The sequence below is a fragment of the Ailuropoda melanoleuca genome, chromosome 13 (genome assembly GCF_002007445.2).
Source record: "Ailuropoda melanoleuca isolate Jingjing chromosome 13, ASM200744v2, whole genome shotgun sequence".
NCBI classification, from domain to species: Eukaryota; Metazoa; Chordata; class Mammalia; order Carnivora; family Ursidae; genus Ailuropoda; species Ailuropoda melanoleuca.
Window position 1 is genome coordinate 43,393,915 of NC_048230.1, and position 19,064 is coordinate 43,412,978.

Here is a 19,064-nt window from a genome sequence, read left to right on the forward strand (position 1 = left end):
GTGAACACGGTGTGTGTGTGGAGTGTGGCGTGTGTGAACACGGTGTGTGTGTGGAGTGTGGCGTGTGTGGTGTGTTCTACCTGTACACGATCGCCGTGGCTCCTACTGTGGGAACTTGCGTGGACCTTTTCTGCCCGGTCTGTAGCAGGTGTCTCCGTGTGCTGAGCAAGACCAGGCAGCGTGCTGGGGGCATGCGGCTCTTCGACCGTCTAGTAGACGAAGCCTATATGATAGTAAAGTCCTTTTTGGAATGGTTGGCGCGTCAGCTCCGGAGAGGCATGCCTCCGTCCATCTGTAGCTCGCACTCCTCCCTGTTGCTCAGCAGCGAGCGCCGTGGGCCTTCAGACGCAGGGTGACTGTCAGGACCTGGGGCAGCTGGTGCCCAAGCCAGGCGGGTGGGACAGGATGTTGGAGCGGGACGGAGCTGAGGCCTGGTGACCTGTGGCAGGGCTCACGGGAAGGCTGGCTTTCTGCAGGCCAGGAGGCCATCGTTTGAGCCCATGTGCAGGGTGCCCCAGCTGCTGACATCATCACTGCAGGCGATTTGGGAAGGGTGTCTGGAAGGTGCTGGAAACATGATTGAGAGATGTTCTGTGCTCTGCTCCATCTCATGTGGGAGTGGGCCATCTAGCGTAACTTAAATAAACACAGGTTTCCTTATTCCCGGTGCAGGTGGGGGGAGAGGTGGCTGCCCCCCTTCCTCCCTCTAAGCATCTGCTCAGGGCGTGAGCCGCCGTGGCCAGGCCGGCAGAGAGGGGGTTCCAGCTGCAGCCCTGCGCCCTGAGAGACCCAGACCGCGGAAGTGCATGCTGGCGGCCTGGCTGTGAGGGGCCTGCGTGCTGTCCCTTTGTGGTCCCTCCGCGGTCCCTCCGCGGCCCTCCGCTGTCCCTCTGCTGTCCTTCTGCTGTCCCTCCGCTGTCCCTCTGCTGTCCCTCTGTGGTCCCTCTGCAGTCCCTCTGCTGTCCCTCTGCTGTCCCCCGCTGTCCCTCCGCGGCCCTCCACTGTCCCTCTCCTGTCCCTCCTCTGTCCCTCTGTGGTCCCTCCGCTGGCCCTCCACTGGCCCTCCATGGTCCCTCCGCAGTCCCTCCGCGGTCCCTCCGTGGTCCCTCTGTGGCCCTCTGCTGGTCCTCTGCAGTCCCTCCATGGTCCTCCACTGTCCCTCTGTGGTCCCTCCATGGCCCTCCGCTGTCCCTCCACTGTCCCTCCACGGTCCCTCTGCAGTCCCTCCATGGTCCCTCTGCTGTTTACTGGTGCCATTCTGCCTGAAACCGGGTGGTGCGCCTGCTGTCCGCCCCCACTGCTCCTGCTTCTTTGTCTCCGCCTTCATCTCTGCTCTGCCCTTTGATCTGGGGCTTGCCTCTCCAGCCACCTGTCTGTTTCGCTGGGCTTTCGTTGGTTCATTTTATTTCGTGGTTTTTCATTCGGCCTGACCGTCTTCAGTGGCTGCACTTAGCCCACTGGCATTCATCCCGATGGCTGCTGGAGGAATGACTTTTGCCATCTTGACCTGTCTTTTCTATTCACCTTGTTTTCATGCCCTTTTTCGGGTATTTTTTCTAACTTGCAGAATTTCTTTCTCTTTTTCTTTTCTCTAGTGGGTTGGAAACTTAAACATTTCATTTCTTCTGGTAGATTCTGAGAGACCGAGACCTCTGATGTCCCCTTCTCCCCCATCCCATGGTCGAGGGTGTCCCCTGCCCAGGAGCCCCAGATGGCACTCCCTCTCCTTCCAGGACGAGGGCCTGGCCAGGCCAGCAGCTCACATGGGCCTCTGGAGGCGGGACACAGAGAAGGAAAAGCAGTATTTCCCAACAGTAATTTCAAGTTCTCACCAGGCCAGGATGGAGCAGGGGTAGGGTGAGTGGGGACCTCTGTGCAGACAGCGGGCTGCACAGAGCACCCGCTCTTCTGGAGACTTGCATGTTCTGATCTTCACAGCCGATCTGATGTGTTCATGGTGCCTGTGGCCAGCTTACTGACCTCTTGGTCTTCTAACTATTTTGCAGCTGGTTTTTCTAACCAGTCCTAGTACCTTTACACCCAGTCCCTGCGTCAAGGGCTCTGTCTTGTCTGTCCTGCATGGAGTGGGCATCACGGCTCCCAGCACAGGGGAAACCAGCTCTTGTGTCCAGTAACTCAGCAAAGTGGGGTGTTCAGCTGCTAGTGAGTGCAGTTTCGGGATAGAGTTCTTAACCTCATGTGATCATTTTCTAATGAAGCAGTGTACCGAGTGTGCTGAGCCCTCTGGTTCAGTAAAGACACGTTTCCAGTAGTTTCAGGCCGGCTGAATCATGGGACCTTGGACCCCTTCTAATCACTGTAGGGAGGCAAGGATCTGTGTCCTAAACCCAGCTGGGCTCCTCCCTGGGGCCGGTGGGGCCCTGGCCCGCATGAGTTCTGGTTCCTTCCCTTGTTCTGCCTCCTCCCGTCCGTCGGTCGGCCATGCAGGGTGGGGTGTCTAGGTCCGTGCCTTCGGACGGCCCGCAGCGTGGTGTCTCCCTGTGTTCACTCTTAGACTGGCACCAGTACGATGACGTGGTTCGCATGAGGTCCCCGGGGATGCTTCGGAGAATGATGAGTACCGTCACGGACGGCATCCGGAAGGACCTGGTGAAGGGGAAGCAGGTCGCGGCCGCCGTCATGCTGGATGGCATCTTCAGCATCTTGCAGACCTGGAACGCCATCAATGTGACGAGCTTTTTTACCCAGTTGCAGCAGTTCTATTTTGTCGTGAAAGTGCCCATGATCTACGAAGGCAAAGCACAGCCCTGGCACGCTCTGCAGTACGACGAGAAGGAGGTACTGGGTGTCAGGGTGCCCCCGCCGCTCCCCTCACCTCCTGGGCAGTCAGCGCCACCCCACTTCCTATCGGCCACAGGATGTCCCGGGGAGCAGATGGGGGCAGGTCAGCCTCGCCCTCCCTGTGGTCCAGGCACTGCTGCTTGTGGATTCTCTGTCCTCCCCATTGTCTTCTTCCCCGCAACCCACCTCCTCTCCTGGCTCCACCCCTCTTCCACCCCNCCCCCCCACCCCCCCCCCCGCCCTCTGGCAGAGTGGAAGGATTGGGTGGAACCCTCCTTTATCACCTCTCCCCGCACATTGTGGGATGGCCCTGGCAGTGTTGAGAGGGACCTGGGGCCATTTGGAGATGGCAGCTGGACTCTTGCAAGCATGGAGGGCCCCTCCACCAGGCAGGGTTTCTGGACTGCACTATTGGTGGCGGCTCCCCGCAAAGGCCCAGGGCAACCAGGCCTGGGAAGTGGGGGGTGTACAGGGCAGTGGGGTGGCCCCTCCATGGAGCTCTCTCTGCCCCTTGGGGGCCTTGGTCCCCTGCCCAGCTGACGTGGTGCTGAGGGCAATGAAGGGGCCCCTCTCACCCCCCTGATGGCTTCAACTCCATGGTTCTGTCTTTTCTCCTGGGATCAGGTGAAGAGAAACCTGTGGGAGTATTTGAAAAAGCAAGCCGCACCATTTCTGGAAAGAAGTGGGGACCCTTCACCTGAACACGGCCCAGTGAGGAGTAAATTGAGAATGGGCCTGATTATCCTTTTTGCAGTGGAAAAATTTGACATTCCCTTATCAGAGAATGACCTGGTGTTGCTCTGTACCCTCCTTTGCGCGAACGCCAGCTCGCCAGCTGACCTTGACAGTGACCTAAGCCACATCTTTGGAACATGTCAGAGGTATCGTGTGTGTGTGTGTCAAACGATTTTACAGCTGTTTATGATGATATGATTCTACAAGTGAGCGCTTGTCACAGGTTGGATGCAGACGAGCTGGAGGTGACGGCTGCCCGTGATGTCACTCGCCGGCCACGTCGGCGTCTGCCTCTCCAGCCTTTTTCCTAGTTTATGTTTGTTTTCACTTTTATCAGTCTTCTACCAAATAGTCTGCTTTTGAGAAGCTTCGTGGGGTATCGTGCCTGGCCCCTGATGACCCAAAATGAACGATAATAAATAAATAAATAAATAAATAAATAAAGGAAACAGGGCGCCTGGCTGGCTCAGCCAGTGGAGTAGACGACTCTTGATCTCGGGGCTGTGAGTTGGAGCCCCACGTTGGGTGTAGAGATCACTTAAAAATAAAATCTTTAACTTTCTTGTTAATTTTTTTTAAAAGATTTTATTTATTTATTTGACAGAGAGAGATAGCCAGCGAGAGAGGGAACACAAGCAGGGGGAGTGGGAGAGGGAGAAGCAGGCTCATAGCGGAGGAGCCTGATGTGGGGCTCGATCCCAGAACACTGGGATCACGCCCTGAGCCAAAGGCAGACGCTTAACCACTGTGCCACCCAGGTGCCCCTTTTTAATTTAAGTAGGCTGCACACCCAATGTGGGCCTCCAACTCCAACTCACGACCCCAAGATCAAAGTCGCACGCTCCACTGACCAAACCAGCCAGGCACTCCACATAAAAAAGAAAAACAAAGCAGGAAAAGTATTTTATTTGGGCCCAAGTGGAAGCAGCTAACTGGGACACACCAACAGGAGCATGCGTGCTGCGGGGAGGGAACACGGGGTGCAGGGTGCTATGTGCTTTTTACAGAAGGAGTCACACATGATCATGATGAAGGACATTCCAGAAAGTTACAGACTTTATCTTACGCATTTAGTATGTGCAAGACTTTATTCTTACGGGAACCAGGATGTGTTTTTTTCTTATCTTTCTGTTTGGAATGCTCTTTTTTTATTTTTTATTTTTATTTATTTATTTTTTTAATGTAGCGGACATACGGTATGTGCTCTGGGCAGGAATAGAGCCCACACTGTGAGGTTATTTTGACCTTCGCAAATGTCAAAGTTTTGCTTCCCTGGGAGCCTAGGAGCAGCGCTCACAAGCACGAAAATTTGAAACTGTCCTGTATCACGCCGTGTGCATATGTTCGCAGGGATTAGGGTTTGAAGACTGACTGTAGGGGCCCAGCTCAGGCACGTCGTGGAAGCAGGGGGGCGCTCCCCCCCTGGGTCTCGGGTGCTGCATATTTCAGTGCACTGGGCCGGGCGCAGTGTGGAGGCGCCGGCCTGCCCTGAGGGCCTACGTTGTCCTGGGTGGAGGGGTCTGCTCAGCCCCCGATGATTCCAGGGCCTTCCTGAGCTGTTCTCTGCAGCTGTGTGATTGGAACTAGAGGGCAGCAGGAGGCAGCCTTCCCTGAGCACTGAGTCTTATTAGGACATCTGCCTCTTGGTTTTACAAACTTGAAACACTGAGTGCAACACTACATTTTTAAAGAGAGGAGCATTGGCAGCAAATGTACCAAGTTTGTGCGAGTGTTGCGAGTGTTTCCAAGAACCGGCAAGCATTAATATCTTGCGACTGTAGGCAGTATGCCGTATGTTGTTGGCAGGCTTCCCCTAGACTGGCGAAGTGGCTTTGTATCTGGATTTACTGTTGCCAGAGGGTCTGGGCTCATAGATCACATAGCCCCCTGAACCTCAGCTGTCAGGGGGGATGGACGTTTGTTGTGGGGCTCCAGGGAAGGCCTGTCCAGGGCCCCACGCTTCGCAGGGTGCCGAAGGTGCCCCAGTGTCCCATGCAACCACGTTTCTCCTGGGGCTAGTCCCTATTTTCAGCCACCCCTGAGTGCTCCTTCCTTCCTCTGTGTGAGGAGCTGTTAGACCCTGGGGGCAAGATACTGGCCATCCCGGCTCACTGTGGGCTCTCTGCTCCCTTCCCAGCTGGCGAGAGTTCTTAGTCAACCTGTGCCAATGGTGCCTGGAGAAAACAGTGGACCTCTGGGTGCTCACCCTGCCTGTCCTGCACCACTGCACGGCACCATCCCCTCGAGGAAAGGACTCCAGGAAGCAGCCTGAGGACACCTGGGCAGCCCTGGAAGGAATCTCCTTCTCGGAGTTTCGGGAAAGAAGGCCAGATCAGTAAGTTGTAGAGCTGTGCTTCCATCTGTAAATCTTGTAATAACAGCCGCACTTCGGGCATCTCTGGTGGGCCCCCTGGGTGCACACATTCCCCCTTCTAGCGATCCTTATTTTAAAATGACTTTTTAAACAAATTTTAAACATAAAAGGAATGTAATGAAGAATATAAAAACAACAACAACAAACGGCCTGCATTCCCAGAGATCATCGTTGTCGCAGACACTTGGGCACGCGCATTTCCGGGATTTCGGCCAAGCGCAGCTTTGCGGGCGCGTGAAGTGCTCGACAGCAGCGGCAAATGATAGGCTATTTATTCTGTTTTCCCACAGGCTTTTTTTCACTTCACAGTATTTCGTGAGCAACTCCGTGTTGGTAAACACACAGCTACATTGTTGTAATGACTGCTTACTCGTTAGAATTTATTTTTACTTAAGCAGCAACTGGGCACGTGGATTATTTCTTCTTCCTGCACTCTGACTTTGGAATCACGCGTGCTTTGACGCGCATCCTCGTTGCTTCCCTGTCCAGTTCTTCCCTCAAGATAAATCCCTGGAAGCAGGACTGCCAGGTCAGAGGCTCGGCACGCGGTACGTGCAAATCTTCAGGTAGCGAAGTACCAGTCTAGGTGAGCAAAGCTTTCTTAGAGAAGACACAGGACGCACAATCCACAAACGAAAAATGGTAAATCAAACTTAAGTACAAAAATCAAATTAAAATTACATAAAAAATTTGAAAAAGATGAATACTTCTTCTCAGTTGCAAGCACAACACCCCCCGTTCGTGTTGTCTTGTGTCAGAGAAAGGATTCGAAGTCTCACCTGCTCCCACCCGTCCACCAACCCAGTGCACTCCTGCCCCAGGTTCTTAGAGATTAAAATAGCTCAGTTAAGTGATTGCTCCTTCACTATTATTGGAACGTTCAGAAGTTAAAGCCCAGTTAAGATTATTTATATCATTGCATATATTTTAAGGACCCTTCAGTGGTGTACAAACAGTCTGGAAGAAACTTAGTTGTTAACAATGGAGAATGGCAGACACCAAAGATCCTGTCTTTCAGGGGCGCCTGGGTAGCGCAGTCGTTAAGCATCTGCCTTCGGCTCAGGGCGTGATCCCGGCATTCCGGGATCGAGTCCCACATCTGGCTCCTCCGCTGTGAGCCTGCTTCTTCCTTTCCCACTCCCGCTTGTATTCCCTCTCTCGCTGGCTGTCTCTCTCTCTGTCAAGTAAATAAATAAAATCTTAAAAGAAAAAAAAGGATCCTGTCTTTCAGGCAGACGTGGCCTTTACTATGCCATGAACCTTCATCCATGTGGTCTTCGTACCCCTGTGACTTCCGTGGCACCTCGCTTTATTTATTCTCCAGCTGTCATCTTTTGGGATCTGCAGTATGATGTCACAGAATCAGCATAATTTAAGGACCTTCACTGGGCTCACTCAGACTGTTTGATCTGGAGCATTCACTTAGCTGCTCATCGAAATGCTTAATTCAAAGATCATTGCAGCCAGTATGGAAATCAGTATGGAGGTTCCTCAAAAAGTTAACAGCGGAACCGCCCTGTGAACCAGCGGTCCCTTTTGTGGGCGTGTATCGCAAGGAAATGAAATCGGTATCTCAAAGCCATACATGTGGCCCCATGGTCACTGCAGCATTATTCACAATAGCCAAGACATGGAGACCACCGAGTGCCCACTGACAGATGAATGGACATCAAAGATGTGAGATGCGTGCACACACACACGCGTGCACACGGGCGCACGCACACGCACACACACGCGGGAATATGATATGCACAACAGCACTTGTGTGGAATCTAAAAAAGTCAAAGTCCTAGAAACAGAGAGTAGGGTGGAGGCTGCTGGGGGAATCCGGAGATGTTGGTCATTGTACAAATTTCCAGCTAGAGGCAGAGTAAGTTCTGGGACTCATGTGCAGCGTGGTGACTATAGTTCGTAATGCCTTATGATAGACTTCCCAGCTGTGGAGGGAGTAGGTCTTAAATGTGGTTAACACAAGAGAGGGATGGGGGTCATGTGACGTGGCGCTGGCATGAGCTAATCCTCCCGTGACATCAACCCATCGTAAGTGTTGAGCTTACACGACGTTAGATGTCAGTGATATCTCACTAAAGCTGGAAAGAGTGCTTGAATCTTACTGAAGGTCTTTGCTGTCGTAAAATACACACATCATATAATCCGCCCTCTTCCCCATTTTCGGTGTGGTGTTCGGCGGCATCCGGCACCCTGGCGTTGGTGGGCCACCTTCTGTCCCAGAGGTTTTCAAACTGAAACTCTGTCTGCATTAAGCGGCACCTCTGTTTCCCCGTACCCCCACCCCTGGGGAAGCACCGTCCTACTTTCTGTCTCCATGAGTGCGTGCACGCTAGGGATCTCACGGAAGTGGAGTCAGAGCGTCTGTCCTCGCGCCACCAGCTGGCTTCACTCAGCATCGTGTCCTCAAGGTTCATCCATTTTGGTGAATCCTTAATGTTATTGCTTGCTTTTCATTTGATTCAATTATTTTTAAAGTTTGAACTGTATGGGTCTCTTGTAACCCGATTGTATTTACCTTCACTCTGTCTGCGTGCTGACCCCATGGTTGCCCTTCTGTCCCTGGTGTCCCTTATGCAGGACACAGCTAGTTCATCTCATGGGAGAGCAGAGACATTTGCTGAAGGTCGATGAGTGTCTGTTCCGGTCCTGGTTCAGTCTGGTGCCTCTGAGCAACTTGGTTTCCTATATGAAGCACCTCATGGATTATCTGAGTGACTTCCCTGCTCGCGTCCTGGACTGCCTTCTAGGGACTTGCCACCGGCTGCAAGGGTTTACAGAAGTCTTCAGCAGGAACCTGGAGGTCTGTTGTCTGTTGTCCGGAACAGGCTCTCGAGTCCTTGCTTAGCAAGAGCAGATCAGAAACTAGACATTCAGGGCCTGTAATTCCTTTTTTCTGAAATCCTGGGAAGGTGAAGCACTTAGAAGCCAGAGAGATGTGGTGGCGTGGCTGTTTCTTAGGGGTCCAGGGCTGCTCTGCTTGCCATTACTCTGGGGCGGGGCCCGGGTTGGTCAGGCCGTGTGTGTGTGTGTGTGTGTGTGTGTGTGTGTGTGTGTGTGTGTTGGCTTGTGGGCGGTCCGGGCAGGGTCCACATAGCTGCTCTCTCCTTTCCCATTTCATGGGGTGCAAAAAACATTACAATCTCAAATCCTGAATTTTATCTGTGAAAGATGTAAGCTTGGTTCTTGAGCACCTTTAAACTCATTTGTAGAAAGAAAAGAATCCATCGTTTTGCCTTATTTAGATTGTTTTTTTTCCAGTTCTGTTTTCAGAAAGATGGTGGCGTCATGATTAACTCTTTCCTATCTTTTCTCCTTCACTGCCCCAGATCATTGAGGAACTATTTCAAATGCTGTTGCACCTCCTGGATATTTTTCAGGACAAGTAAGTAGAAAAGTGAAATGCAGCCTCTGTCTTGCACAAGGTGACCCCCCCATTGACTGGCAATGTCCCATATTTGCTGTTGAAATCAGAAGGTCCTCAATATATATCCCACCTCCTTTTTGAGCTATTAACTTCCTGGTTTGGTTTGGTTTGGTTTGGTTTTAAGGGAAAATAATTGATATCAGCTGCTGGGATTTTGGTTTTTTTCCATCTGGTCTTTTTTCCTATACGTTTTCTTCCATTTATTTTTACAACGATCACCACGTTGCATATTCATGCTTGTGTTCTGCATTTCTTTACCATTGGTCTATGTATGTTTTTTGCAAGTCAGGCTGGTTGAAAATAAAAGTCAAATGTAGGTTTACATATCTGAAATCATTTCCTCCTATAGATTTGTATGACCTTGACACCCCGAAGGGACACTATACAGCAGAATGCAGAACCAGAGAAACACAAATGTGGCTGATAGGTGTTTCCTGAGATTCTTAGCGCTCTTCCCGTTGCCTCGCCTGAATTCTTAGGGTGTTCAGGATGGTGGTGGGGGCGTCAGATCTCTGTTAATGTCAAGCCCCAGTGGCTTCAAGACCCCCCCAGGGTCTGCCACAGAAGCACCCCACAGTGCCTTTCTCCTACCACCTGCCACACCATGCTCTGGTCGGCTCCTGCCGGCTCCGGCCTAGTGCCAGCCGGGGAACGCGAGACCTGGTCTTCCATGCACAGTCCTTTCTAGCACTTTTCCCCATCTCCCCTCCCTCCCTGGATCTTTCTGAATTTTTTTTCAAATTTATGTAGTGTCTTAATCTTCAGTGATATACAACCCTAGCTTTTTTTTTTTTCCCCCCAAATAAGGGACTATACTTGGGAACAGCTTCACTTGCTTTTGTTAAAACAGTTCAGACCATGGAGGCAAACCAAAAGGACTTTGTTTCCTTTTTATCTTAATCGTAAGTTCCGGATCTATTGAAGTGTTCCCAATGTTAACCCATATGGGATCAAAACCATGCCTTACTCCTAGGTATTTTGAAGGGAAGGAACTCATCATGGATAATGGGTACTGTTTTCTCATTTCTCCTAAATTACTTCAATGATCTCTCTTAACTCTTTGCGGGGTAGGATTCTTGAAGAGCCCTTGATACAGTCCTACTTGACTGTGTGCCTGAAACTTCATGAAACTATCTGCAGAATCACAAAAGACCAAAAGTTTTATGAGCTGCCTGCCTTATCTGCTGAGATTGTTTGCAGAATTATTACACTTAAGCCTTTAGTGGTAAGTGGAACACACACACCACATCGCACCCACAATAACTATGGAATTTCCAGTGGCCTCAATTCAGAACGGAGGTCAGCTGGTTTCTAGGATTGCTAGAGGGACACAGAGTGGCTGATTCCCTCCTCAAATATTTGTTGGGCACCTGCCGCATGCTGGGGTCTGTTGCACGCGTTGAGGATGTTTTGGTGAGCGAGTCTGTACCCTTACCCTCCTAGGGCTTCTGTTGAAGGCAGAGAGGGGTCAAAGTACAGAACATCAGCTGAATGAGTTAATTAAATAGCAGTGCAGGTGGCTGGGAAGTCAGGAAAGGTACCCTAAATATGTGCCCAAAGGGTGTGTCCGTGCACGGTTGTTCCCACGTGACCTTGTCTCCTGCACACCAGTCTTTAAATACAGCAGCCAAGTCCACACGTCCCAAGGGCACACCTCAGGGCCTTCCACGCAGGGGCACGCCCTTGTGTTGCCTCCCAAATCAAGCTGGCGGGAGACACCAGCGCCTGTGCCCTCTCCCTCTACTCCTTGTACACACCCCCCAGAGGGAGCGGTCTCCTGTCTCCTCTAGCACCGAACGTGAGTTTTGCCTGTCTTTGCACTTTCTGCGTTTTGTGTCTGCCTGCTTCGCCCAGCACTTTGTCTCTGAGACGCAGGCCTGTTGCTGCTCACAGCAGCTCTCGCTTCGTGTCCTGTGCTCTTCGCACGCCTGAGTTCATGGGCTTCAATTTGAAGATGACAGGAGATTTTATATTTAGATGACCAATTTTTTGTTCACCGTATTATGGTTCAGAACTGGGACGTTAGTGATAGAAAAGAATTTAGTATATGTTTTACTTTATTCCTTTCGCTTTTCTTCTTTAAAATACCAAAGACCATTTTAAAATAACTATTATTGGTAAGATGATTGCTTTTTATGAAGCAGGTGCCATTTAAACCATCACAGGCAGATGCCCACTTCCAAATAAACTTGTTTAGGAAATTTGTCAGTCTTCTAGGGTATATTTCCCTACAGAAAAAGTCTTAAACGTGGGTTGGAACCCCAGACCTGTGTAATCTACATCACGGTAAAAATACTTTACCCATGGCATAAAAACAAAAAGGTTTGCAAAACTAAAATTCAGTGAAAGTGTATGATGAGTTTTCAACCAGCTTCTGGATGGGTCCTGACACAGAGGGTTAACTGGACTGGCAGGACACCAGATGGAGAAAAGCAGGACTCCTCCACACATGTGAGGAGTCCAGCCTAGATTCTCAGGCTCGGGCTGTTCACTTATTGTCTGTCCCTGCCCGGCCCTGTGCCGGGTGCAGGGGACACTGGGATGGGAGTGACAAAGGCCCTCCTCACAGTGAGGTCTCTGGGGGGCCACCCAGTGAACACGTAACTGCAGCACAGGGGACAGACAGTAAGCTGGAGAGTTGATAAGGTGCCCTGGGAACCAAGGGCAGGACTTACGTTCCTATGAAGAGGAAACAGCCCCCACTGGGTCAGAGAGGAGGAAAGTTGCCGCTCCCAAGGGCCTGCAAGGAACAGAGTGTGGCGGGAAAGGGGCCAGGTCCAGATAAGGCCAGATCACAGGGAAGGCACACCATGCTGAAGCTTCTGGATTGTTCTAGACGGCGCTGTGCTATTTGGAGATTTTAGGCAAGAGCTGAGATGTCCAATTTTCAGCTAAGAACCGTCGCCACCTCTTGGCATCCCTTGATCTGGCGTGCTGGCCTGGCACACCCACCCTCCCACGCATCTGGTGCCTCCTCATCTTTAGGGACAGAGCCCCCTCCTGCCCTAGGCTGGGTTCCATCCCCTTCGTGTGCGTTGAGAATACCTCGTACTTTCCCTACTTGGCACCTACTGTGGTTAACAACCAGATGCTTGCCTGTCTGTCTGTGGATTGTTGCCCGCTCTCCCGCAGCATCTGCTTGGCCACCAGGCAGGAGGGAGGGCATGTGGCGTTCTCAGGGAGCATTGCCGGAGGGAAGAGTGGCAGCCGATCCAGTTGTGGGTCCTGACACTTCTAACTTGAGGGACTCCTTTGAAGAACACATGCCAGCATAGAGCTGGGAAGACCCCCCCAGGGCCTCAGGGAGCAGCCGCTGCAGAGGTGGGGGTTCTGACGCCTGCGCTTGTGCAGCTGTGCTTCTGCTGTGGTGGAGAGGCACTGCCAGGGCCCGCGACCCCAGGGAACACGGATTTTTCGGAGGGAGAGAGGGAGTAGGGGAAGCCTCATGGGAAGAAAGCATGGATGGGAGGGGCCTTGGGTTTACCTCTGGCCCACGGTGGGCTGATTCTGTGGCCAAGGAGCAGGGGTTTGCATGGCACATAGCAGGGGTGTGTGTGTGTGTGTCTCTGAGCTGTTGGAGGCTCTGAGATTGGGGCGCATCCTTTCCCAGCCAGTCTGTAGAAGGTGGGCTGGTGTGGCCTGGGCTAGCATGATCTGCTCGTTGGTAAGGTGGGGTCCCCTGTGCTGGGGCAGTTCATGGGGGCAAAATGCTTGTCTTCCCCCCCCCACTTTGCCTGAGCTGTCAGCTCTCAGAGCAAACCCAGAGTCCAAGGAAATTGAAGTGCCTTGAAATGCAGGTCCTGGCAAGGTGGGTGTGCTGAACGCACTTGTGTGACTCAGAGGTTGCTGTTCTCGAGCGCCTGCTGTGGATCAGGAAGGGGAGTGGTGTCTCCAGAATAGCCTGAGTCACAGCTCAGGGACCATTACACCCCCGTCTCTCCTGCTGCAGCATTCAGCTGAAGGGCCGAGAACAGAAGCCAGGCAGAATTCCGTGCAAACAGTATACCAGCAGACAGTCACTGGGACCAGAGCTTGGCTCCGGGGCATTTTTCAGAAGAGCATCTTTTGGTGTACCTACTTGTCACCTGTCATGTTCAGATACCAGGAGGAAATCAAGGTAAGCGCTGCTGGGCCGAGACACTGCCCAGAGGGGTCTGAGCAGGCATGTGACATGCTGGTCCCGGGCCAGTGCTCCATCTGCAGGACAGAGAGCCCAGTGTTGGTGGCGCTGGCCCCCCATGACAGTCCCCATGGGAAGTGCGGGGACACGGGGCCTGTGGTGAGGGGCCTTTGGGCTCTGTTTGAGCACGGATGGTGGGAGGTAGTTATGGCTGGAAATGTCAGGAAACAGTGGAGGCAACAGGTACTTGAAGGGCAAACTGGGCAGAAGGATTTCTGAAGTCAAAGGAGAGAGAAATCAGCCTCAGAGAGGCTGGAAGTTTTCCAGAAAAGGCTGGATGAGTCACGGAGGACGGGGACCACTGTGGGGTCTGGCCCATGGGGGTCACCTGAGCGGGAGTGGACAAGTTGCTTGGAGGTGGGGGGGTGGGAAAGGGATGTGAAGGCTGGGGGTGCTTTACATCCTCTCCTGTTTTTTATCCTAATGCCTAATTTCTTTTTCCTACTTCCTATAAGTTGTGAAGGGTCTACCATTTGAGCTTCCAGGGTGTTGGGGAGACCACGAAACCCACTTAGAATGATCTCTGTGCTTGACATGAGATTTTTGGCAGTCCTGTCGACGTGCAACATGACACCGCTGGCTCTACGGGAGGGGGTTAGGTCCTGCAGGGTTGTCTACACGTCTTGTCCGTTTCCTTTCTTGTTCCCCCCAAAACTAGAGAGGTGATCGCCACTGAGGAAAATGCCCAAAAGGAGAACATTGGCCAAGAAAAGCTTACGATTCTCAGAGGCTGCAGGTTCTCCTGGCTGGCGGCCAGTGAGTCAGCAGCGTGTATGTGGGGTGGCTGGTTGCATACTCCCACCCTGGAGCGATGCGTGGTTTTCCTTCCCGCGTCTGCCTAGGGTGGTGCAACCAGTGTTGTGGCTCACGGCTCATTCCCAGATTCTTCTCAGCTTCCTAATCAGACCTAGCCTCTACATTAGTGCCTGTCTCCATCAAGATAGAAAGTGGCTGCACATGTTGGTCCCTCACATAGAATAGACTAGAATATGGAAAAAAAACTCCAAAAAGATAAAGTTGCAAATTTCAGCTTTTGACTCTTAAAGTATCAGAAAAGCCTTTTGTAATTGCTCTGTAAAATTTCAGACTAAGACTTAAATCTACCAAAAAAAAGACTGAATTATTGAGTTATAATTACTGAATTATTAAATGTTATGTCAAGATTCCAAATGGTATAATCCACCATGAGTTCAGGATGGCTTTTGGTCCATTGACACAAGAGGATGAGTCTCAGTTAAATGCAGTAGTAATGGTGAGATAATAAGATTAATTAAGATGTAATTGAGCGCCCCTCTGAAGCTGGTGTTGTTGTCATCCCTGTCTCGCGGAGGAGGCAACCACGGTTTGGGGAGATATGCGGTGAGTGGACCCAGGCTCTTCCCATTGTTCCGCGCAGCCTCCGAGCTACCCGGGCGAACCCAGCTGTTCTTGAAGACGGTTAGTTAGCCACCAGGACACCACCATGGAAAGTGAGACAAGCAACCCAACCAAATGGCTCATTTCACCACATTTCAACAGGATATTGCCTTCCAGGGACACTTTAATGGAATGGTCATAAAATCACACAGCTGAGACCATATGTGAACAGAGCTGACCCTCGCTCTATCTTAGACTTGTCACTTCTCCACACGTAGGGGAAAAGATCATGAATCCAAATACCTGGAGCACAGAACTTCTAGCACTGACCCTCGGGGGGACCGAGTCTGAGGTCAAAGTGAAGAAAACGCACATGAGTCTCGAACTTTCTTTAGAAACTTTGTGGTTGGTGTTGGAATGGACATTGCACTTCTGGAGCGATCTGTGTGTCCCATTAAGACGGAGCAAATGGCACAGGGGTTGACGCTGTTGGGAGCCGGAGTTCTTTCTCACCGTGAAGGGAGATGCAGCAAAGCGCAAGGGGCCAGTGCTGTTGGTGTGAACTCGTGACCCAAAAAGCTGTAGTGGCCCCCAGCTCTCTCCACTGAAGGGCCTAGAAATCAGGACGGCCAGGCTGGGAGCACAGTGGGAGCCCCAAGCATGGCTTCTAAATACCATCCCCACGAAGAGACCTATGCTTCTGGAAGGACAGCAGGTTCCAGAGGTGGCAGGAAGAGTGCAGCGGCAGCCTGAGACCAGGGGTGGGAACAGGACTGATGGCGGGCTGGCATCCTGGAGTAGACCCTGGGATGGAGAAGGGCTGCGTCTGTAGTTCGTGCTGCTCTAACGATGCCTGCCTCCTAGCTTCGGCAGCCCTACTGAGGCCAAGGCAGGCGTGAACTTTAGGGGAAGTTGGCTTGAGTGTACATGCGAACTCTGTCTTATCTTTGCAGTATTTCTATAAATTGAAAGTCATTTGATCATACAAATGAGTAACACCAGGACTGGATTATAAGTCATTGATACTTGAAACATGTTTACAGAAAAATGGGGGGGAGGGGGAGAAAGAAAAGCTTTTTTTTTTTTTTTTTAAACAGGCTCCACATCCAGCATGGAGCCTGACTCAAACCTTGATTTCATGACCCTGAGATCATGACCTGAGCCAAAATCAAGGGTCAGATGCTTAACCGTCTGTCTTTTTTTTTTTTTAATGAAGAATGCAGCTGACTGGCTTAGTTGGTAGAGCAAGTGACTATCTCAGGGTTGTGAGTTTAAGCCCTGCATTCGGTGTGGAGCCTACTTAAAAAACTGAACCAAACCAAAACACCCTTGATTCTGTAAGACGGCATTAGTAATGGACTCAGCAAGACTCATCCATGGGTGCTGAACTCAGTGCGTACAAGCGTGAAGAAAGGATATCTAGCGTAGCCCACCACAGATGACCATTTAATGCAAAGGAGAAAAGAATGCTGTGGAGAAATCCCACAGAGCTGGCCATCAGCCCTGATGGGGCAGGGGTCTCATGGCTTCCTTGTGTAAGTCTCTGATGTGACAGCACTCCTGGGATCTCAGGTGAGCCGTGGGAAGGTGTTGATGCTCGACCCTGCCTGAAAAATACATTTCCAATGTGGCTCAACTTCATAGTGTTCCCGCCAAAAAAACTAAATCTGGGTCTCCTCCTAGGAGAAGTATGAGCCAGGTCAGGTTGAGACACAGTGTACAGGACAGCAAAGTGTTGACAGTGCCCCCCATCAGAGGACTGGGTCCCGCCAACATGAAGTGCCCTTGAGTATGACACTTACACTGTGCTCATGCAGCAGAGGGCCACGGTGTTCGGAGATGCCTGCCCAAGTATTTCAGGGCCACGTGGCGTGGTACCTGTGACTTCTCTTCCAGTGGTTCTGCAGAGAAAGTGCTTCTTATAGAGAGAGCACAAAAGAGAGAAATCAGTTGAGTATTAACACCTGGGGAATCCAGTTGAGGAAGTATGGGTGTCATTGGGCCATTCTTGCAACTTTTTTTTGTATGTTCAAAGGTTTTTTAAATAAAGCAAGGGAGAGAAATATTTTCAGAGTAAAAACCAGTTACACGGTGGAAGAACATCCTGGTTGCCTGGTCCTGTCAGGGCCCTTCCTTTTCAAAGGCTGGGGTGGGTGGCTCTGACTCGCCACTGACACAGGTCACCAGGGACAAAGACAGGTGCTTATTGCCCCTGGAACTGCCATAATAGTCTCCTTTTTCATAGAATTCATCATGTCACTTAGTTGTCACTGTGGCTGTCACTGACATATGGGCTTTGCAGGTCTGGAGGCGGCTGGTGAAAATAAACTTCCCCGTGGAGTATGGCTGGAAGGAGTCCTTGATGGGGGACTTGGAAGGGAGAATCAAAGAGGTACCAGAACTCGGGATGTTCTTTTGGGGGGCATGTTGATGAACCCAGACCATTTGTAACAGCCTACAGATAGAATGATGCATTTGAACGGATAGCCCTTGAACGGATAGTATGACCTTGCATTTTGATCCAGTCTTACTGGTTTGACCATAGATGATATTCCAGTGAAGAAGAAGGGAACGAGGTCTTGCCACCAGGGAAAACATAGCCCCCCCCCCATATGCAGTAGCTCCGCGTGGCCTGTTGGTGATAGAAGCCTTACTAAACCCAGTGACAAATGAGGACATGTGGGAGAGATGAAGTGTTCTTCATTTGTAAAGCTTGTGACCCTAGGAAAATTAGGGTTTGTTTTTACATGATAAGAGATATTTATATGTAGCTATTAAATGACGCTTTTTAGGGAACTAGAAGCAAGGGGAAATCATTTATGTTCCAAAATTTACCTGTTTTTGCAAGCCGGGGGGCTGGCTGCCTTTTCTGCAACGTGGGAAGGGAGACTCTGAATTGGAGTGTTGTTCGTGTAATGGCTACAGTTAGAGGGGCCGGGGGACACGGTCAGTGCGGGGAGAAGGTGGAATAATGGGGACCCGCTGCAGCGTGGGGAGAGTAGAAATAACGGAAAGTGGACAATAATGTGCTCAGTGCCCGGAGTGCTCGAAGGCAGCCCCCAAAGCGCTCACTGTTCTTGCAGGAGAAGCCTCTCTTCCAGATCTCCGCCTTCTGCAGCCCCCACTGGGATGCCACGGGCCTAGAAGACAGTGTGTCGAAATGCTTCGAGAAGTGTGCCATTGAAGCCGTGAGCTCAGTCAGCCAGGTGAACCATCCCTCCGGCTTGGGAAACGCGTGCGGGGTCACGGTGGTCTTCTGACATCACGAGCTGGGGGCCAGGTGCTGAGCCCCGCCGGTCCCGGGCCCCGCTGCCAGTGAGGGCGTGGGCACGGGGCATCCGCCTCCCGGCCTAGGGGAAGGGTTCTGAAATTCGGTGTCCCTGACCGCCTCCCTGCGATGCCCCCCAGCTTCGCGCTGCTACAGGAAACGCGCCATCAATCCCAGGCGCTCGCGGGTGAGCTTGGAGGGAGCCATGCGGCGCGCGCTCCTGTGTGTGCGGACCAGTGCTGCCGGCCTGTGTCCCTGCCGGCGCCGTGTGGAGGGAGGCCGACGGATCTCCGTTGAAAAGATCCTGTCAGCTCACGTAGGGCCTCCTGTGCAAAATGGGAAGAGTTGGCGACGCGGCCTCTTAGAACAGCCTCCGATTGTGCCTGTGTGCGCGTGCGTGGACGTGCGCGTGCGCGGACGTGGACGTGCGCGTGCGTGGACTGCGCGCTCGCGCTCTAGGGGTTTCTAGTCATAAAATCCGGTCATAGCCAATGGACGTTGTTGCGCTTCTTCCTTTCCGATCCAGATGCGTGTGTGTGTGTTTCTTGCTCGCTGGTCTGATTCGAAGCCTGGCGTGTGTGTGTGGTGTGTGTGTGTAGGTGTGCGTGCGTGTGTGTGGTTCTTGCTCGCTGGTCTGATTCGAAGCCCCGTGCGGACGTCCTTGTGTCGCTCCTCTCAGGAGGTCGCTCGCGGTCCTTCACCGTGAGCGCGTCGTTAGCGGGGGCTTTTCACGGAAGCCTTTTGTCCGCACGACGTCGTTGCTTCTGTTCCTGCTTCGTCGGGGGATTTTACCCCAAGTGGCTGCGATGTTGTCGGAGAGGCTTCGTCTCCGCAGACGATCCTGTGGACTTTTTTTCCCTCTTTTCCCTGGATATGATGTATCACATTCACAAATACTTTCCTTTTTCTTTTT

The 19,064-nt window shown here is 51.8% G+C and overlaps 1 protein-coding gene across 4 annotated transcripts in view; it reads left to right on the forward strand.

The window, feature by feature from the left end:
- Positions 1-19,064, forward strand: part of RNF213 (ring finger protein 213) — a 97,396-nt gene that overhangs the window by 15,918 nt on the left and 62,414 nt on the right. For 3 of the 4 annotated variants that reach the window (XM_034640649.1, XM_011228178.3, XM_034640650.1), the window contains 9 exons: positions 2,516-2,799; positions 3,427-3,683; positions 5,675-5,872; positions 8,501-8,723; positions 9,250-9,305; positions 10,419-10,572; positions 13,297-13,464; positions 17,186-17,275; positions 17,967-18,089. In XM_034640649.1, the coding sequence (XP_034496540.1) occupies positions 2,516-2,799; positions 3,427-3,683; positions 5,675-5,872; positions 8,501-8,723; positions 9,250-9,305; positions 10,419-10,572; positions 13,297-13,464; positions 17,186-17,275; positions 17,967-18,089 (1,553 nt within the window). Of the gene's footprint in view, positions 1-2,515; positions 2,800-3,426; positions 3,684-5,674; positions 5,873-8,500; positions 8,724-9,249; positions 9,306-10,418; positions 10,573-13,296; positions 13,465-16,139; positions 16,456-17,185; positions 17,276-17,966; positions 18,090-19,064 lie in introns of those variants that run through there. The other variant, XM_019802363.2, reaches the window with a different exon arrangement.